This window comes from Drosophila persimilis, unplaced genomic scaffold (genome assembly GCF_003286085.1).
Source record: "Drosophila persimilis strain 14011-0111.01,24,50 unplaced genomic scaffold, DperRS2 tig00000000-arrow-pilon, whole genome shotgun sequence".
Taxonomy (NCBI): Eukaryota; Metazoa; Arthropoda; class Insecta; order Diptera; family Drosophilidae; genus Drosophila; species Drosophila persimilis.
This window is the reverse complement of record NW_020825288.1, coordinates 7,732,185-7,753,440: the sequence shown is the minus strand read 5'-3', so window position 1 is coordinate 7,753,440 and position 21,256 is coordinate 7,732,185. Positions and strand designations below refer to the sequence as shown.

The 21,256-nt window shown below is 47.5% G+C and overlaps 1 protein-coding gene and 1 pseudogene across 3 annotated transcripts; one reads left to right on the top strand and one right to left on the bottom strand.

The window, feature by feature from the left end:
• Positions 1 to 3,402: 3,402 nt before the first annotated feature.
• On the bottom strand, positions 3,403 to 19,700 carry LOC6588230 (DNA-binding protein RFX2). 3 transcript variants are annotated; one of them, XM_026995083.1, is made up of 10 exons: positions 19,216 to 19,700; positions 14,107 to 14,631; positions 13,687 to 14,050; positions 6,967 to 7,045; positions 6,290 to 6,770; positions 5,711 to 6,157; positions 5,349 to 5,651; positions 4,944 to 5,258; positions 4,509 to 4,877; positions 3,403 to 4,444 (listed from the first exon to the last, which is right to left on the bottom strand). In XM_026995083.1, exons 2-10 carry the CDS (start codon positions 14,398 to 14,400, stop codon positions 4,313 to 4,315), a joined length of 2,784 nt encoding a protein of 927 aa, XP_026850884.1. In that variant the 5' UTR covers positions 14,401 to 14,631; positions 19,216 to 19,700; the 3' UTR covers positions 3,403 to 4,312. The 3 variants fall into 3 exon arrangements, with proteins under 3 accessions (XP_026850884.1, XP_026850887.1, XP_026850885.1); XM_026995086.1 differs by lacking the exons at positions 13,687 to 14,050; positions 14,107 to 14,631; positions 19,216 to 19,700 and adding exons at positions 8,226 to 8,381; positions 8,451 to 8,938 and having other exon boundaries at positions 6,290 to 6,457; positions 6,545 to 6,770; XM_026995084.1 differs by lacking the exons at positions 13,687 to 14,050; positions 14,107 to 14,631; positions 19,216 to 19,700 and adding exons at positions 8,226 to 8,381; positions 8,451 to 8,938.
• A 988-nt stretch (positions 19,701 to 20,688) lies between these two features.
• LOC6588248 lies at positions 20,689 to 21,231 on the top strand (annotated as a pseudogene).
• The last annotated feature ends 25 nt before the right edge of the window (positions 21,232 to 21,256 follow it).

Here is a 21,256-nt window from a genome sequence, read left to right as displayed (position 1 = left end):
AACTCTCAACCAAGTGAAAGTCTCAGTAGTTAGTCCTGACCCTGACCCCCTGACGATGCATAAAGCTATTTGTAATGTTAATTCTTTTCCAATCTTGAATAATTTGATCTCCCTTGACCCCCGTTGATCACAAACACCCTGACAAACGTGAAGATTTCATACTCCATTAAACTTAACGAAACTTGACGCAGTTATTATATAGATTATAGATTATTGACAATGTGCAACACAACAACACAAAAACACAAAAACAAAAACAACAACGATTTTTGGACAACGAAATGGGAACATTATGTTCGCTTTTCCACCTTTTGTTAATCTTTTGTACCCGAAATGTGACAATTTGCAGCATTTGCAAGCATTTTTCAGCCGATTCCGAATCCGAATTCCAACTTTAAGTTAGGTAATGTTGTAAAAAAAACTAAACACACCACAAACACACACACATAAACAACTTGCCGGTCCAGTATTCGCATGCGGATTTTTTATAGAACTTTTGTATGTATTTGTACTATATATGAAACGAGAATAGAATCTACATTATTGCTGGAAAGAACAGTCAATTATTTTTACGAATAATAATGTAAATAGTTTTCACACAATTTAGGAATTTAAGAATAGCCTTAAGATGAAAAAATAAACTATTGTATACTATATGTAGCTAATCGTAAGTGAAACAACCCGTATTCCAAATGAAACGACACAGGATCCGCAAACCAATAAGACTTGAAGCGAACATGATCAAGCCTCAGATTTAAAATAGTACAAAGAGCCGATTAACGATTTACAAGGCCTGTTGCTCATGACTGGCATTTTGCTCACTTGAATATAAAGCATTTTTGTTTTTTTTTTTTGTTTTCTCAACTTTTGCATTCAACTATTCCACAAGCGTAATCAATACAACAACATTCATACACTTTTTTTCGTTGTAATACTAGCACCTAAGTAGCATTTAACAAATTATACCGATACCGATACCAATACCAATATCCATACCCGATACCCATATCCATACCCGATACAGATGGAAACCTATGTAAATGCCTAAGCTAAGAGTGAACAATTTTTGTATAGAGTTGATACTGAAAAATTTAAACCAAAAAAAATTCAATAAAAATAAAAAAAATATCTACAAATTAAAAGAATAAAACGTGGGTAAAACTTTATTCCAGGGTAGTTTTAGTAAATTTTTCTGAAAATGAATGGATTGGTAAGTTCTCAAAGATCAAAAAAAGTTCCAGTGAGAGGAAAAATATTTATTTATCGTGCAACCCACGACAATATATGTATTCTGTTAGCAACTCTCTTAGCTAACTTTTGTTACGATTTGGATCAGTTTGGATTGATTCGATTTGTAAACTATAAAAATGTCAGCCGATCGGTTCTAGAACAGGAATGCTATACCATATTTCGTTACAACTGAGAGAAAACATTTATTTTGTCAATCTGTGCCACAATACACGGGCAAAGTGATATCAATATTCACTGCTATTTTCTTATAGGTCATGGGAGGCTGCCTCTAAAGAATACCCATTGGAAATTCATTGAAAATATCGACTATAGAACCCAATTCTCAAAATGGTTCAATGTTCAATAGGGAACTAGTTTCTCCATATTATTATGTATGGTTTAACTTATATCACTCTAAAAACTTACGCACTAGGGTATGATTGCTTTAAGTTAATTCTTTTCAATTCTTTAATTTTCCCTTTCGCAAAGCCTGCTGATTTCAGTGTTTTCATTAAACGAATCGTACTTTTGATGAAAAGACAGCTGTGTGAAATATTTATGCTTGGACGGTGTTTTTCAACACTGACTTTTCAAGTTGAATTCCCCAAAACTCATCTACTAGCTTCCTGTCAAATTGTTAGCTTCCTTTACTAAAATCATTTTCATTTTGGAGTTGTTCCGAACGTAAACGTTTTCAGTTTTGGTTTCCGAAAAAAAACTTGCAAGAGATTTAAAAGATTTGCATTATGTCCGACAACATTAAGAAAATCGTCGAGAAGGCCGACCTGGTGGCGAAAAATAGCGGCATCAATATGGACGTGCCAGACTCCTCGAACCTGGGCATTGGTTTGCCACCGGCCCGCAAGATTCAGGAGTTGCAGGAAGATGACGATCCGAAATGCAAGGTGTGCAAGGAGTCGCTCAAGGAGAGTGCTGAAGTTATGAAGACACTGCCCGGCATGTGGGGAAACAAGGTAGACGTAAAAAACCCATTTATCCATTTATTACAACACTTATTCGATTCCCCTGCAGGTCGGCGGAGGGTGTGCCTTTTGCCTATTCGGGCTGAGGTCCGATTAGTTCCGAAACAGCTCCACGCAGCCCATTTGTGGTTAGATTAAGTTGGGTGCTGCGCTACATTTACACATACATACAAGAAATTGAGAGAAGAAAAAAGAAAAACTCTGGGCTTGAGGAGAAATAACAAACATTATAACAGAAATAAATAAATAAACTAACAAAACGAGTACATCCCACTTCTAATTGGTGAGGTACGAGGGATCGGTTTTCTGCGGGCCCTTTTCCAGAATCTAAAGCGTCGAAGGTGTCAATAAGGTATGGAGCTATTGAAGCTGGATCCTATGAAGCTATTGAAGCTTGCTGAATAAAAATATCATCGATACACTTCTCCCAATTCCATCAAGGGTAGACACTTTACGGTCGCACAGATCGAAGATATCTACACAAGTATGAAGCGTGTTTATACCCTCCAATAAGTACTGATTACAGGTGAAGGACATGTTTCGGTTTCGGTTTCGGTTATTTTTTGAGGACAATTTTTATTTCACATATATAAATAGTTTTGACATTTCAAAAGTTTGTTATTTGTTTTCCTTCAACAACCAATAAAACTTAGGTATTAGCTGAGCAATTTGCATTTTGAGCAGATCGTAATTGAGCTTCGCTGCCTGGGCAGAGTGGCAGGCGTGGACGGGACAGTGGACAATCGTGCGAGAGGAACTCTGTGTTGATATCATGCTTTTGCACGTGTACTGTGCCCGTCGCCGTCCATTCGCCTGCCAGACCGGACAGATTCGTCAAGAGCCGAATATGTACATATGTATGTGGTTGGTATTTGGTTCGTTCTTTTTTGTGCCAGGCAGAGATAATGTCAGATGTGTGCTTTAGGACTAGACAGTTGGATGGAGCACGAAGGCATCCGCTTAGTTACTCGATGTGCAAAGCAAATCGTATTTTGGTTCGTTTGCATCTTGTACTCGTACACATAAAATGGCATCAAATACTTTGAAAAGCGCCTCTGTTAAAATATATTGTATGCTGCTCCCCCAGAGCATCCACTTGTAGTTAAAATATACATATTACATTCATGTTTCTTAGTCTATACATTGTATACTATATAGATATAGATAAACATATACATATAGAGTATAAGGTATAAGGTATATGGTAAATTGTATTGTTTCAAAATTGAGTGTTGATCTTTGCACATTTAAGGCCTGTTGTTCACTTAGCTTAGGTTTGAGCTGGATATACCGATACTTTGTTAATTCGTTGAGCAAGCTGTTTCACTAAAATCTATAAAATCGAACTCTAGCTTTCGCTGTCGCTTTCGCTTTCAGTGTGCGTGGGTGCTCCATGTGTATGTGGTTGTTTGTGATCTGTGTATCTACGTGTGCGAGTGTGCGCCGTGCGCTGTGCGCTGTGACATACAAGATACAAGATAGTTGAAACCAGACAAAACTGATGCATTCTCCGCTCTCTCTTAAACAAACAAGGGGAACTAACATTATCATAGACGTAGACAGTAGACAATTAGACGTAAATTACAGATATTAATGCACATGTACTTAAACTAAAATGTATCTTATGAATACACGGATCGATCAGAGATCAGATCGGATCAGTTGATCGGGCAGGCAAGGCCAGACGTTGCTTGCGGCTTGCGCCTTGCTGCCGCCTGCTGTTGCCTCCTGCCTGCTGGACGGCTCTTCACTTCAATGTGGGGGCAATGCTCACTCATACAAACTCACACTCATCGGCCAGCGCTAGCGTTGCCTCTGCATGAGCTATGAGTCCTTTGAGTCTGCCTAAAATGTTACTACTAAAACTGATCGACTGACTACGCTTAGGGTCTGGGAACTTAGGACTACAAACTAACACACGGATACGTACAACACACGGTTTGACTATTAAATGCAGAGCTGAATATGGGTGACAGGGTGACATGGGGACATGGGGACAGGTGCACACTGATCGGGATAACAATTACGGATTACATAAACTCGGCTACTATGAATACTAGTTTCACTGCTTCCGCTTCCGCTTCCGCTTGCATAGCAACTCATTCCTGCTTCAGTCGCTTCGCCTCGTTGCCAACATCCCCGCCGCTGACCGAGCTGGGGGTATTCTGCTGCTCCGTTTCGCTGGTGATGTACGCGAACTGGCACTCGAATTCAAAGTCCATCTCTTTCTTCTGGGGAACATTGGGATTGTTAGCGAATCAAGAGGGCTTTAGGTACAATTCCAAGGAATCTTACCATGCGTTCGCATATGACCGCTATGGCCGTCTTCTGCTGCGCCTCGGCTATCTTGTGCTCCACCAGATAGAACATGTACTCGTCAAACAGAAGTCTTATCAGGTGGAAGCTGCCGAAGCTCGAGGCCGAGCGCAGCGTCAAGTCCCGGATGATCATCGAGCTGTAGAAGCTCCACTTGAGCAGGAACTGGCGGGCGGCCCGCGCATATGTCGGCTTGCCCGTGTACTCCTCCATGGCCGACTCGACCACGAGCTGCAGCCAGCTGGCCCACTGCTCCAGCGAGCTCTGCTGCTGCAGGGCGGCCTTGAAGTCGCTCTCCAATCTCTGAACCACAGCCGGGGCACACTGACTCACCCAGGCGGCCTGTTCCTGCATGGGCACAAAGAGCGCTGTTCAGTCTCCAATAACTTCGTTGTATTTCATTGCGCGACTCACCTGCACATTGTGGAAATCCACGCGGTTCAGATCACTCAACATCTGGGAGATCTGGGCTCCGTTCTGGAGCACAGCTCGTGCGGCCTGCGCCAGATGATTGAGCGAGGTGTAGCGACGCAGCGTCTGGCAAAAGGCGGATACAGCGCTGGTCTTGATCTGGGCCAACTGCTCCGGCACACCCATCATGCTCTCGCACAGCCACAGCTCCAGATTCTTGGCGAAATTGCGTATGGCCTGGGTCAGGGCATTCGGTATGGAGCGCAGCACATCGGGAATGATGACATCCACTGTGTTCTGGTAGAACTGATAGTCCACCTGTTCAAAGAATACATCAAATACAGATATTATTCAAAGCCATGGCCCTTCTTAGAGTTGAAAGCGCTTTTGTCCGTCCATTGCACCCACCTCGCGTACGAACTTTTGCACTTCTGCGCAGTGGCACAACAGATACAGCTTTGTCTTGCTCAAGTACTTCTCCTCCTCGCACTCGTCCAGGTTGTTGTTGTCGCTGGACCGCCAGAAGTCGCGCAGCAGAAACTCCACGGTGCCGAATTCCAGATTCAGCACGGCATCCAGAAAGGACTCGCAATGCTCGCGGTACAGTGCCCGGAACGTGTCCACATCCTCCAGCGTGAGCTCGCTGCTGAAGCTGTGGCTCAGCTCGATGGGCGGAAACGAGGGCAGGGCGCTGCTACCGTCGCCAATGTACTGCGGAATGGAGTGGATTAGGGCGTTTAATCGATTTTTTGTGTGGAGGAGTTGCTTACTTGGATGCATGCCTCGTAGGTCTCGGGCTTGAAGCTGTGCTTCTTGGACGTGCCGTTCCGCTGGCCGGCGGATCCGGCCATGCCCACGCTGCCGTTGGAGCCGGCCATCTGACCGGACGTGCTGCTGCTGACGCTCACCAGGACCCCGTTGGCCCCGGAGGATGGCCCGTAGCCGTGCATCGACTTGGAGTCCTCCATGGAGTGATGGTTCAGCAGCGAGCCGGGCTTGATGCGGATGCCATAGTAGTGGTACTTGGAGTTGCCGCGCGTGCCCAGGCGACGTGTGCGCAGGCCGGAGAACACGGAGCGTATCAGCTTGCCGAAGCTGGCTGCATTCACCGGCTCCAGCTTCTGCTCGTTGCAGTGCTGCATGTAGTGGTTGTACAGGGTGGACCTGGGCAGGCTGACACCGTCGGCCGTCTCGTAGTTGCGTGACAACCATTTGATCTGCCGGCGACAGAGAGAGATGTCAGTATGGCTGATGCTGCTGCTGCTGCTGGAGGGCGGAGCGTAACCAGGGGATCCCCATTCCCATTCCCATGGCATCCCCCCGCCCCAAAGATGGGGGCCACTACTTACCGTTGCCGAGGCAATCTTGTTGCTGTTGCCGAGCGCGCTCTGGTCCGAATCGGGGGAGGCGCCACCGCCGCCCGTTCCGAGGCTGCCGCCGCTGGCCGAGTTGGTGGTCGTCGTCGAGGTGGGCGTCTGGGGCGTGCTCTGCGCCTCCTGGATGTAGGCAACCTCGTGCTGCAGCCCAAGGGTGGCCCAAGGGTTAGTCAATGTAGTCACAGTTGGCTCAGGTGGCTCCCACTCCCGTCCCCGCTCCCTACTCACCGTCAGGCTGTGCGGCGAGTCGCGGCTGTGCGACTGCGAGGAGCCGTTCAGCAGCAAGCCCTCCTCCACGGGCACCAGGTAGGGCAGCGTCGTGGAGTGGGCCGAATTGCCCGCCGTATTGCCGCCAGCCGACTGCGTCGTCGCCGCATACTGGCCCGTCGACGCGGTCGAGTAGTATGTCTGACCATTGCCCTGGTAGTCGGCCACCGGGCAGAACGGATATGTCCTGTGGAACGGGATGGAACGGAGGCGAAAACGGAAAGGTCAAGCGTTGTCATGTGCTGTGTGGGTCAACTGTGTTTCGATTTCATCCTTCATCGCTCATCTTGTACGAGTACGAGTACGAGTATGAGCACGAGGACGAGCAGTATTCCCCCTTGTTCTGTGGGGTTTTGCTGTTTCTAATGGTTTCAATTGCTTACATTTGCGTCTGGCTGGAGTTGCTGTGGTAGAGCTCCGAGTCCACATACTGCACTTGGTAGTTCTGCTCCTGGCCGGAAACTGGAAAGTTAACAGACAAACGATACGATTAGCAGGGACATATTGGCTATGCGGATTATGGCCAAGGATTGGTGCATGTCGATGGCTGCACTAGCCGTCGGCATTCTGCAATCTGGCTCAAAACGAAGAGACATTAAAGATGTATATATTTAGGAAATCACAGAATCTTTCAACATCTTTTGCAGGAAATACTATAATTTATCTGCATACATGGACCCCGCGATGAAATTAATATAGTGTCGTATTTTTAAAAGGATATTCCAACAAGTTGGTTTCCATATCAGAGCTGAAAACAGTTTGTGGCTGAAATGTGGGCTCTGAAACAGCGGTGGAAACGGCACCCACTGCTCCGAGATTTATTCTTCGGCACCCAACGACGGTACAAAAGGTGTGCGGGACCGACAGTCGGTCCCAAGAATGTAAAAAGAAAGTACGCGCAATGTGTGAGTGCTGCTCGATTCGCAAACTCAAAAAATGGGTCCACTTATGCCCTAATATATAGGCTCCTAATATATAGGGGTATATTAGATTTGTGTAGATGATGTTTCCATCGCAGCAAAGACGTGTAGAATCCACGGTGCAAAGTCTATACTTCGAAGGATTTTGATGTGGATTGTGCGACATCTAGTCTCTGATAGCAAGGCGTGCTTTATCATGTTCTCTGTTAACTTATAACCATTCAATCCAACAAAATCTATATAAAGAAGAGTATTAAGAGCTCTAGGTATGACAAGATCCAAAAGACATATGTTTAGGATCATTACTTCCTCAAAGAACACGTACTTTAAGCCATGATTCATATGAAAGATATGCCCATAAATCACAAGGGAGCCAACACCAAGAAAATACATATTCTAGCACTTAAAATAAGACTTTCAATATGTGTGGAAAAGCGCGTATAATACCCTAGAGTTTACTTAAACTTGAAGCCGAAACTTGGAGCCAGAAGGATGGGAGAAACTATCCTTTTGACTCAATCAACGTAGGAAATGTTCGTATTGGTTCGAAGAAAACTCTCCAGATACCGAACATTTGCCTTACCACTTTGTTAATTTGGCCACAGTCGAGCGGGCACTTGACACGGTCTCTTGCCACCTGTGCAACGCGTCGCAGACACGGATGCAGCACCAAAGGGGGGACAGGGAGGAGGGAACATATACGAGTATCTCTGGATATTTACCACCGCAATAGGACAAATTGTTGTGACGTCTGTGGTGGTGGTGGTACATGGTTGTGGTTGTAGCAGAGAGACTCGCCACAGAGCCTGTGCCTGAGCCCGAGCCTGTGCTGGTGCCCAGACCCGCCGAGACCGAGTTGGAGGCGGCCGCACAGGAGGCTGCGGCTGTGGAGAACGAGGCTGCGGATGCTGGGGAGCCAGCAGCAGGTTCAATGGTCGAGGAGCTGCTGTAGCAGGCGGCGGCACTGGCCGTGGCCACGAACGTCTGGTGATGATGGTGGTGATGATGATGGTGGAGCTGCAGCTGGAGCTGGGCGGGTGGCAGTGTCGGCGGCGGCGGCTGGGTGGCGCTGACTGGCAGCGACTGCTTGCAGCGGCACTTCTCGAGGAGATTCGTGTAGTTCAGCGGCGACGACTCGAGCTGGTGATGGTGGTGCAGGTGCTGCTGCTGCTGCTGCTGTTGGTGGTGACGCGTCTGATAGTCAAAGCCGTACCGCGAATGCATTCGTTTGGCTGGAAAGGCTAAAGGAGCTGGCGAAATGGTTCCACTCCGATCCCCAAAACCGATTCTCAGATGTGATCCGCGCGGCCCGGAGCTGATCCCGGCCGGACCGCTTGGCGGGTAACTGCAACGCTTGACACTCGGGCACTTGACACAAACAGCCACCGCATGACCGGATGTGGCATAGACGGATTCGTATGCAGATGAGAACGAGGACAAGAACGCGGCAGCGACAAGGACAAGGATGCTGTAAGCCGAGACGCGACCCGGTTGCTTTGGGCAACTGCCCAACTGCCCAACAGCCCAACAGCCCGACAGCCCGACAGGAGCTGCTGCCGAAAGTGAGAGCGAAAGTTAAATCTGTGACTGGCGTTGCCAACCGAAACAGGGATCGGGGAACCGGGGAGCCAAGGAACTGGTAACAGTAACGGGACTGGGATGGAAAGCGGATGCTGGTTGCTGGATGGCGGCTTGTGGCGTCGTGGCGTCGTGGAAACGGAGCAGCCAGTACGTACGAACGGTAGAATTACAACTGAATCCAAAATCAAATGTTATCCTAGCAATATGCCTTCGAAAATAATGATGAGGACAACGACGATGGCGATGGCGATGGTGACGACGACGACGGCGACGGCGGCGCAGCAACGAATTAAATTACAACAACGGCGACGGCAACGGCAACGGCAACGGCAGCGGCAACGCTTGGTGGCGGATGCTGCGGCAGTGGGTGGGTGGTTGGGTGGTTGCCGCTCGCACGCTGGGGTAGTGGTTGCCTGGCTGCCTGGCTGCTGTAGCAAGTAATCCAACCCCCAGACCCATACCCCGCGAACAGGTATTATTTTTCAAGCGGTGCCGGCTAATTCCGGGCTCAAAGTCGTCTTTCTGGGATCTGCACAAGTGGTGGTCTGGCCGCGCAGGAGGATGCTGTGCCGAGCGGGACAGGGATGGCAACAGGGCGTCCGGCGTCAAGGCAACGCCGCTCGGCCAATCCCAGTCGCCTGGCCCCCCGACTCCTTGGTGGTTGCTAGGACGCCTGCTCTCTCGTTCTGACACCCCCGGCGCTCTCTCTCTCTCTCTCTCGTTCTCTCGCTCTCAGCAACCCCTGAGCCTGGGCCCGGACAGGATGCTGCGGATGTGGATGTCTCCTGGCCAACCAAATCGCTTGCTGCCTGCACGCATCATCCCTTCCCCTCTTTCTTGGGGTCTTTGGGCGTCTGGGGCATGGGGCATGCTGCAAGAGGGTTGGTTTCTGGTGGAGGCTGCTGGCAAGGAGCGATGGACGATGTACCGTGTGTGTGTGTGTGCGTGTGTGTGGAATTTTTCCATATTTGCCTGCCGTGGTCAGGGCACATTTTTCGGCCACTTATCCTGTTCCTGGTCACTTCCATCTCCTCGGTGTCAGCGGTTCAAGTTTGACTGTTGGACATATGACATATTTCAGATATTAATTTTGGCCCTTCAAAGTTTGCGGGCTCCCCGCACCACCCCACCCCCCCGTTGGGAGCTTTTGCCACATGCCACACTCAACTGTAAATATTAACGGCAGTCCCTCGGGCACTCTCCTCTCTCTCTCTCTCTCTCACTGTCATGTAAAGGCGAAGGACAGTGAGACAGGTGCAGCACTGCAGATGTGGGTGGACTGGACCTATTCACATTCTCCTGCTACGCAGCATCCCGTAGCCGTGGCGCCCCCCAGTCGAGCCGAGATCTTTTGCGGTTTTTTCAATTGGACCGCACTCTAACCAAAACATTTTGGTTTTCAATGACTTTCGGGTTGAGTGGAAGGGAAATGGAAATGGAAAGAAGTGCCTGGAAGCTTGCTTTGATAATTGACTTTTGACATCAAGTCGATTGGCACACAAGAAGATTCCGAATGAAGGTATGTACAGCCGATGTTGGCTTAAGCTTTAATCAAAGCCGAGAACTCAGAGGCAAGGGCCAAGAGACAAGAGCCAAGAGATATGGTATATTCTGAGATAGAATTATTGAAAATTCTTCTGTAATAACTTCACCTAGGAATGGTTTTTACAGTTCTTAAAAATGTAAGACATTGCGTAGAACTAATATAGTATGAAAACAGTGTATAGATCAGGTATATCCATCATGGAATATCATACATTAACCCTGGCCTTCAATTTATTAAATCAGAACCCAAATAAACCTGACTCCCGACTCAATCCCATCTGGAAAGCAGATGATCGAAAGATCTTCATATGATCTTATAGAAAGTTAACGAATAGTCATTCTTATAGGTTTAGTCTTTGCTCTCAAGTGCTTCCAATTGACGCGATTTGGAAAAACAATATGCAGTGCGTGTGCATGACTGACATTTCGCTGATGAGGGGTATTTTGTTGTTGCCTTTCAACCAAAACAAAATGCAGTACGTGTGCATGACTCCCATTTTGGTGATAGGGGTTATTTTTCTTTACTATTGCTGTTGTTGTACTGCTTCCGAATCACAATAACCATCAGATATAAGCCTGGACTTTCAATCATAACATAAACAAGGCCAAGATAAGGTCTACCCTTTGACTGTCCCTGCTCTTCAATATGGTCCAATATTGTCCCTTCGAACGGTTTATTACATTATCAACTTATCAATTTTGGAGCCATCTTTGCCACTTGTCGATTTTCCCAGTACAGACAGAGGACAGAGGCAGCCAGCATTCGAGTGGCTGGCAGGCAGGAGGAGGTAGCAAGAGCATCCACAACAACAAGTAGAAAAGTTGAACACAAATTGCCAGGATAACGAGGATAGACAAGTGCGACGGCAGAGGGAGAGATGGCAGGGGACAACTGCAGCTTATCCTGCAACATCTACGACAACATCAACAAACAATTAACCTTTCTGTCGGAGTCGGAGTCGGAAGGGATGAGCCGCAGCATTGGATGGGGTTGGGCCATGAGCCATGACGAGGTGTCCTTTGTAGAGCTTCCCTGGCTTTGGCTTTGATGCCCTTTCCGAGATAGCCCTTGCTCCATGAAAATTATGAACTGCGACTCGCTTTTATTAAATGAATTTCCGTTTATCTTGATTTTACCCAAACAACTTATTTCTGTTTTGGCACAATTAAAAGAAGACCGGCATATGCTGATTTTCCCTGACTAAAGCTAGGAACTGGAAAACCCCCTTCCCCTCCCACAGGCCAACCACCTTTCTACCCATTCAATGCCATTGCAGCTCTTTCAACTGGTATGGATTCCCGTTTTGTATTCGTATTTTTTCTATTTTTAGTTGCTGTCGTTATTACATTTTAAGCTCAGCGCCGTCTTCCGCCTCGTCGATTCGATGAGGACCTAGCAAATCCGTATCAATTGAAAAATACAATACAATAAAATATATTGTATCAAAAGGTGGACTGCTGCCCACTCACTCAATCAGTGGCAGCACGAAGCAGGCATACTCTATCCCCGTAACCAGCCTCAGATGAATGGAAAAGTGGCCATGCCCCCTCGAAGGCCTTAGCTTTCAGCGGGCGGTTATTAGTGAGTCGTCGACTCATCCACGTGAGGAGCGCACATCGTATCACCCTCCTCGAGTGCTCATCGGTGAAGCCCTCTCAATTTGTTGTGATTACTAGGATGTTTGTCCTGTCGGGGTGGTGGTAATTTGTCCGCTAATAAAATCAAGTACCAGGGCAAACATTCGACCCTTTTCGGGGCTCTGGCTCCGGCTGTGATCCCGGCCGGAGATAGTTCCTCACCAAAAGTGTAATCTCGATTAATTCATTGTGCGGCACTCGAGTGGAATATAATAATTACGTGTGCCGCAGCAGGGGCAGCGGCAGATATCACTCACAGCTAAGTCCATCCCAGCTGCACTTTGCCACAAATGTGTGCCTCTCTCGGCGCTTTGTTACTTTGTTTTGCACGTGCCACGGACACAGGTAGCACGGCCGGCCCATCATCCGCCACGGGGTGCGCGCCCAGCCATCCAACCACCCATTCATCGTATCCTCTGCCTGTCCTATCTGTGCGAAGGTCCCTGTCCGCCCTCATCTCTGCTCGTTTCAGTTTTCAAATTAAGTCGCTTTAATTGTGATATCAAGCAAGCGTTTAAAAGCGCCGGATTTTAAGCTGGTCCCTTATTTTCATCTCACATTTTCAATCCCCTCCCCGCTCCCCGCTCCCCACCCCCCTCTCAGGGGACAGGACATGCTGATCCTGTCATTACGTTTGTTTCCAAAGCCGCGACTTTTGCTGTTTGTTGTTTGTTGTTGGCTGTTTCCTGTTGGTTTCCGCTTTGATGCAAGTGCAGCCATTGGATTCGTCCCGTCCTGTGCCGTCCTTCATTCGGTTTCGGATTCGGATTCTGTTTCTGTTTCAGTTTTGATTTTGTTTCCTGCTCGGGGATTCCCCCGATTTTTTCCTGCTCTGTTCGCTGCTGTAACCCCGAATAAATCGGAATAAAGCGAATTGCAAGTGTTTTTTTCGGCGCTCATTAAAAAAAATGTCTGGCCTTCATCATTTTTTGCAGACATTTCATCAGTAGATACTTTTCAGCCATGTAACGAATGCAATCGTTTGGATTGTCAACCATAATCCGTACAAAATACGTGCAAAATCTACGAGGGAATAGGTATTTTTATCACTGACGACAGGTCAAAGAGGGTGGAGGGGTATATTCAATTCGTAAAAGCAGAAATAAAATACAAATATACCATTTCCGTGGGTGACTCCTAAGCGTTGCATTCACTGGCTCTCTCGCAGTGTGGCTTAGCAGCAAAGGGCGCGTTTTCTCTCTAGCTTAATCCTAGAGAGACTCCTACTAGAAAATATTTGTCAAGACCCAAGAAGATCCCTCTTCTCGAATACAACACGGACTGCCAAGGATATAGCTTTCAATCGGCTTAGACATAGATGATAACTAAGAAATAGCTTAATAAAATGTGCAATCCAGCAGGAATATATCTTTCCATGGCTTGGAACATCCATTAAATACGCCTAAAGCTAGTACGCACCCGTAACGGTGATGAATGGCGTGCCGTCATCATCCTCGGTGGCCTGCACCACGGTCACCTGGCCATTGGCCACCTGCTGGGCCAGATCGACGCCGTTCTTGATGGCGCTCAGGTCGGCCATGCTGTGTATGGGTATGGAATGGGTGATGGTGCTGCCATTCGGCTCTGTGGTGGTGATGGTGCCTCCGATGTCGCTGCTGCTGTTGACCACATGCCCGTGGATGGGCATGTGGGCCTCGTTGCTCGAGTCGCTGGCATCCATGGGCAGTACGACGCGTATCACCTCCAGCTGCTCGGCTCCGGTTGCGGTGCCCGTCACAGAGTCGTCGCCTTCGCTTAGTTTCTTCTGCAGGAGCTGGCAGTTCTGACGGGAACACAGAGTTAGCTTCGGCCAGGTTTGCAGGGCAGGCAGGGACTTACCTGGGTCATAACATCCTCCAGGGTGCCGGAGACAACAACACCATCCTCCGTGCAGAACTCGAACTGCTCGGCATGCGTGGGCGATGTCGTTACGGAGGTCGCAGCGGTTGGGAGGTTGTTGTTGCTGTTGGTGTTCTCCACCTCGACGGTCAGCACATCCTCCGGCAGCTGCTGCAGCTCCTCCGCTGGCTCCGCCTGGATGGCATCCACAACGACGGCGCTGGCGCTGGCACTGGCCACGGCAGAGCGCGTCGAGATGATGAACTGTCGCTGGGGTGCCAGGCGCGTGGTCATTTGCTTACAGTTCTATATATTCTACTTTGTTTAGCTGTCACTAAGACTTCCTCCTCTACTCTCCTCTCGTTGCACTTTCGGTGTGAAATTCCTCTCTCTCTCTCGTTCTATCCTGTTCTTCCCTCTGTTTGCTGTCTCTTTCGGACGTAAGGCAATGGCGGTGCTTAGGTGTAGTTATTTTCCTGATTCTTTGGGTTTCCTTTACTCTCCACTCCACTCCTCTCGTGGCTGCTGCAATGAAAGTGAAATTCATCAATTTGTGTGGATAATATGCTGGCCTCAAGCAGCAGGTCCTCAATAAAGCAAGCATCAACCCATCATCCGCCTCCACACCCCGCCCCCCCCCAGGAATCTTTTGTTGCCTACCCCACCACCCCCACCCCCTCCCCTCGCCGTGTGCTGGCTGGTGGTGGGTGCTGCTTCCGCTGGGGCGTTGCTATGAAATTAAACTTTTCTCAGGTATTTTCTTCCTGCTTTGATTTCCTCGGCGGCTTTGTTCTCTGCGCAGCAGCAGCAGCAACATAAAAAATGGTGTATAAATATATCTGTACAGAGTACAGTGAGACCCCAGTTGGGCGACAGCTTCCAGGAGGGTCTCTGGCAGAAGGCCTCATGCTAAGGGTTCACTGTATGCATATATCCCTCAAACAAAGGTATTTTTGGCCGCCATTTTGATTTGCCTGCAATTCTTGCGGCATCTTTTGTGTAGCATACATTTGGGGGGCCAGCAATCGGGGGATTCCACCGAAAACAGGAGCGTAGTCAAGTGCCGAAAGGAAGGGCACCATTAGATCTAAGCAGGAAAGTTCTATACAAATCTCTCTCAGCTCCCGTGGGGGGTGGGGGTGGAGCACTTACATAATCCCACACACCTTTGGAGACTCGAAGGCTACGACGCCCCTGGCCAATTAAACGAACGAAAATGGCCAATTGTTCAGCTCAGAATCAATCATGGACTCAGGCGTGTAATACACATTTCACTCTCTTATGAATCGAACCGATTCAATATCATCATTAATTAAGGGCATTCATGTCTGCTTTGCTCGGCTCTGCTTTGCTCTGCTTATTATTTTCTTAATATTTTCTCAGTTTATGGCTTATGGATGCAAAAGTTAATCAATTCTGACACTGTCTCCACTTTTCTGTGATTTAATTATGTTTTGCCAATGACAGAGATGACTTTTAATTGCGTTTTCCTCTGCCTGATGCCAGACGTGTTGGTGTTGCTGTTGGTTCACATTTTCACACTTCTTGCAAGCGCTTTTCCTTGGGGGCACTGGCTCTCATGCACTTGTTCTCAGGGCAACCGGCTCAAAGTAAATAAGTCTGGTGGAGAATGCCGCTGGCAACGTCAACGTAAACGTATACGTCAAGCCGTCCGTCCGTCCATCCCAACGGGGTATTCCCATAAGCTAGACGGGAACGATGGTGGCAGGTGGCAGGTGGTAGGTGGTAGGTGGGAGCAGGGACAGAACAAACGACCCGGCATACGTCACGTCGAGCTGGAGTTGTTGTTTATAAACAATAAACGAAGTCCAGGAACCATCGGGAGTTCTTTTTCGGCAGGGGCAGGGGGCTGGAGCTGGGGCTGGGGCTGGGGGGCCAGTCTAATGCGTTGTCCCGCCCTGGGTCGGAAATGCAAAGTGCCGGGGCTTTCAGTGCACAAATCAAACGACGCGCGGGCCGAAGCTCATAAATTTTGACGCGTGAAAAGTGCAGCTTTTGAGGGAAGTTTTCCAGTCACGACACACCCACACACACACATACCCTTTTGCACACACACATAAATCACTAAGGACGCGCAAATGGCAAATTATTGATCAAATAACTTGTGTGTTTTTTCGGGCAGATTTGTTTCCATTTTGTAGAGAGCCTTCTTTGGGGATTTCCATGTGGATGTTGTATACCTCCGAATAGGGTTCCGTTTTGGGAGTTCCGCTTGGGTTTAAACGTTTCTATATACACAATATTCTATTGTTTTTCTAGTGCGGTTCAACCCGTTTGCTGCGCTTTGTTTGAGCGTGTAAATGCAACTACAACATGGGGAAAAGTTTTTCCCTGAACTGGCCAAGAGCCAGGGCCAACAGCAGCAGCAGCAGCCAGAACTAGTGCCAGAGCCAGAGCCAGAGCCATTGGCAATGACAATGCCATAGGGGGTTGATAGTTTTGGTAATAGGGAATCGGTCAAAACGCTGCCTGTGTTGGTGCCTGCTGCAGCCAGAGCGAGAGGGAAATTCATTTGAATTCGGTGATGGAATATAATGGACCCTGAAATGAGGCGGTTTACGAACACAATGCACATGGCTGGTCGGCTCCAGGAGGAGAGCAAAAGAGCGAAAGATACGAGTGCTTGAAACGTTAAATAAAAGGACACTGGACGAGGGTTTGCCTGTGTGTGTGTGTGCGTGTGTGTGAGTGGGTGCATAGCTGGCTGCATTTTGGCCCATGGCATTGACCCCTTTTCGGAGTGTCCACCTACCCCTGAGCCCCGTACTCCGCACAGGATCTCGGAGGAGGCCGCTCCGATGGCAGCTGCGTTGGCATGGGAACAGGGAGACTGAAGCCCAGAGAGCGTGACGCTTTCTTTGCATGTTTCGTATTGCAACTGCGACTGCGACTGCAGCAGCTCCAGGTGGGTGGAATCCTTTGTCAGGCCGTGACACATGTGTTTGCTGAATGCAAGCCCGTGGCATATGCGTGCCTGGCAGGTGATTGATATTTTATGTGTAATTTATGCTAATTCAAATATTTCCCTTTGCCTTTAAGCGATTGCGAATTGAAGATAGATTTCTATCTTTCAAGGTTTATCTTCAACGGGTTTCAATTGGTTACGAAACTGTGGCATTCTTCCATACACCTTCGAGGTGGATCCACTGGGATCTTACATCAGAAGTGCCCAGGAAATTTTCCAAACTTCTGTTTTCAAGCAGAAATATACAAATATTCCATCTGTTAAATGTTTTCCTATAATATTAAAATATTTCTGATCAAAATTCATCTGAATTCCAAACATTTCCGGAATTTTTCAGGATTTTTCAAATTTGGTTGATTAGATAGATTATTGATATCATTGATAAATTATAGCTTAGGATGATCAATTGGTCTCCTGGCAAGTGGTATCTTACGACCAGATAACGTAACGAATTCGTATCGAATGTGTCCTTTTGCTTATGGGATATTTGTGCAGCTAATCAAAGAATGTGCCCTAATGGAATAAGATTTATTAGTCGAGGTTTTGCGGCTTTTAAATATACTGTTATTATCTGAAGAACCAAAGAAATTTGAGGATTAATGTTTCTTCCTTTTAGACCGACTAAAACTTATAACTGTTCTTTTTAATAAGACAACAGATTGGTACACACAAAAATATTTATAATACTTGTGATATCTTGATTACTGCTTTGAAAATAACATTTTCGGCAGTACTTATTAGGTATTCGATTTCTATACCCAATACTCAGAAAGAATATAGGGGTTTATTGGTATATACGATTAGTGGGACAGTGGATGTGTCTAACACCCAGAAGGAAACGTTTCCGACCCCATAAAGAATATATATTCTGAATCAGCATCAATAGCCGAGTCGATAGAGCCATATCTGTCTGTACGTCTGTCTGTCCGTCCAACTTGTTTGAGACAACTAAAAAGGCAGAATTATAGAGAATGACCATATCTTCCAGATACCAAATAAGAATTCCATAGTTATAGCCATTGATTGTATTTAAGGATTGAAAATAAAAAAATATAAATAAATATATCTCCCGTAAGAATGATAGATCCATCTGTAATTTTATCTAAGGCTTCCCCTCGAAAGATAGCATTTTTTGGCTGCATTTCTTTAGGATCGAATGAAGTCACAACTAAGGCTTGATGTTTAAGCTTTATTCTATTATTTTTGTGAGGAATTTCCTTTAAGTTCCATAACCTGCAAAAGCAACCCACGTTCATTCACTTCTAAAACTGAAATTTTCTCGTTTGTGTAATTTCCGTAACATCTGATGGACAAATTGACAGTGACATTTATGAGAATGGACGTCCAACCGTCCGTCCGTCCGTCCGTCCACTCATCAAATGAAGATGATGACGACGCTGACATGGGAATGTAATAAGGCGGGCGTTCGCTTGGCGTGCGTTCGCTCCTGCCCCCTGCCCCTTGGCTGTTCTCTTGGTTTTCCTCTTTTGGTGCTGGCGGAAGGGGGAGCGGGATCGGGACAGAGTCAGTCAAGCAGGACGGCGGCAGTGCGAGGCACCAAAGCGGAAATGCGCACTGAGATGCCAGGCTTACACCTGGCGGCCGAACGCGGTGTAATGTGCAACCGGCCATGGCCATGGCTGTGGCTGTGGCTGTGCCAGTGTCTGTGTCTGTGGCAGTGGCGCACACGCCACATGGATAAGGACACGGATGCGAGGGCGGGTGCGCGGTGGCACATGTGCGTACCGTACCGTCCCGCCCCTGGCAGGGTGGGTTGTTTCTGGCTGTTCGACCACGACCAGGACTCGACTTAATTGTCTCTAAATGGCTGAGAGTCTGCGACCTGAGCGATGCTTGGGATATCGTGTAAATGAAAATGCGGAAAAACCGCTGGCTTGCTGGCTGGCTGGCTGACTGGCTAATTTTCTCATTTTCTCCATCAGTGGAAATTCGTTAAATTCCCCCGCAGTGCGTTCAAAAAGCTACGAAATGAGAAAAGTTGTCCTCGCTTTTGATCTTTCATTTGCGGCACTCGAAAGTTTTTCTTCATAATTACAGAGGGGGCATGGGGCATGGGGCAGGTAGCAGGTAGCACGGACACACGGACTCCTTCTAGAACTCACCATTGCGTCGTGGTAAGTATCCAAAGAGTATCCTCCCGGAGCTGTGCTCCAGTTTCCAGGTACATCCAATGTTCCTCCGAACGGGAATACTCCTCTAACGACTCCTGGAATTCCTTAAAGAAATTTCTTTGGTTTTTGTTTGGGGGAATAGATTGCAAACTGGTTACTCGGGGTTCCGTGCAGTTGGAGAACGTGGCAAACTGTATTACGGCGCAAAAATGGGACCGGAAGGAAGTGGCCCGAGCAGCGACGTAACCGTAACTTGTTGTGTTTGCGTTTTTCGTTGCTTGGCAACAGGCGACACGAACAACAACAGCAACAACAACAACAACAGACAATGCTCGGCCGCGGCCGCTAGCATGATTCTGGCCCCCAAAAAGGCCGAATCACACTCCCGCTGGGGTGGTCAATCGCTGGCCAGGTCAGTCACCGATGGGGGTGGCTATTCTAAAACTAGTTATTGCACGGGTTCTTATTAGCTAATTAATAAATTAAACATTTTGCACGAGTTTTTTTGGAAAAAACAAAAATAAGTCAAAACAAAATCATATGGCGCATGTGACCGTAAACCGAAAGCGCAAAAATACCACAGAAATGCATTATTTTCAAATAAAAATACTTTTAAAAATACCGGAAAAATACATATTTTCAGCGTGACCGTAAACGCTGCAACATGTATGAAAATTCCAATTTCGCAACATTCCCTTCTACAACATTTACTAAACAAATTTCTATGGAAATTCCAAATTCGCAACATTTAGTACTGGTAAACGGTGCACAAGCCATTTTTACGTTTGGCGGTTGTTTTGAATTTGAAAATTTATATGTTTTACTGCCACCTCTCCACTCTCTTTATGCTTTCGACTACTTTGAAGATTATTTAACTATTAATATGCACCTGCCATTACTGCTGCTGGTCATTGTCAATCATTTGCCAGCTTGCCAGGCATTTCCGTGCCGTTTTTTCGCCGCGAACAAAACGTGATCAACTTATTGTGCATTGTTGGCTAATTAATTTGTTGCGAATCAGCAGCAAAAACAACATCTACTAGGGTAAAAAACGAAGCAATAAATACGTATTGTATGACTATTGTTCGTCTTTTCTAATGCTACCGCATTTTCTGGGGTTCATGGGGGGGATGGGCATCAAGATCTGTGCCCGAGGGACATCTTTAAGAGCATAAAATATCAGAAAACTCTCAATAAAAAAAACAAAAACTAGTAACACAAAACATCGACTCAGCCTTGAAATTTCCGGACTTGAAAGGTTTATCGCATGAAGATATACAATTCCTAACCCAGCACAGTCCTACATTCAAACACAAAAGAGTTCCCAGAACGTTTCATACCTTTTTTGTTCAAAAATTTAATTTGTAGTTAAACTAACTTTTCATAAATTTTAATTTCGTTTTTTCGGTAAATTTGAAGAGTGATTTTTGTTCGCAAATGGCGTCGTTGGGATCGGTTAAATTGATGGCTCTGGGCACGGCCGGTGCCCTCTTCATTGGCTACTGTTTCTACTTCGACCGGAAGCGCACTACGGCGCCGGACTACAAGAAGAGGGTGCACGAGCGTCGCGTGCGGCAGGCAACGAGTCACCTGGGAATCGGCGGAGGCGGCACTGAACCTGCAGGAGCAGCCGACGACAACGAAGAGGACGACCAAGACCTGGTGATGCAGATGCACTTCGTGGAGGAGGTGAAGAAGGGCGAGCGCCACATCAAAGAGGGTAGCGTGGACGAGGGCCTCACTCACCTGTGCAACGCCATAATGCTGTGCACGCACCCGGGCTCCCTGCTGGAGATGCTCCGGGCCAATCTCCCGGAGGCGCTGTTCCGTCCGCTGATGATGCGGCTGCACGAGCTGAACCAGCGCAGCGGCAGCAGCAGCGAGGATTTCAGTGAGACGACCAGCGACGACACCACCAGGAATAGCATTAGCAGTGGCACGTCCACCTCGCAGCCCGGAGCAGTGGCAGCGGCAGTTACGGCGGCAGCCCAAGAGGCAGGGCTCTAGGGCCCCTCTCCTAGAGTCGACTGTG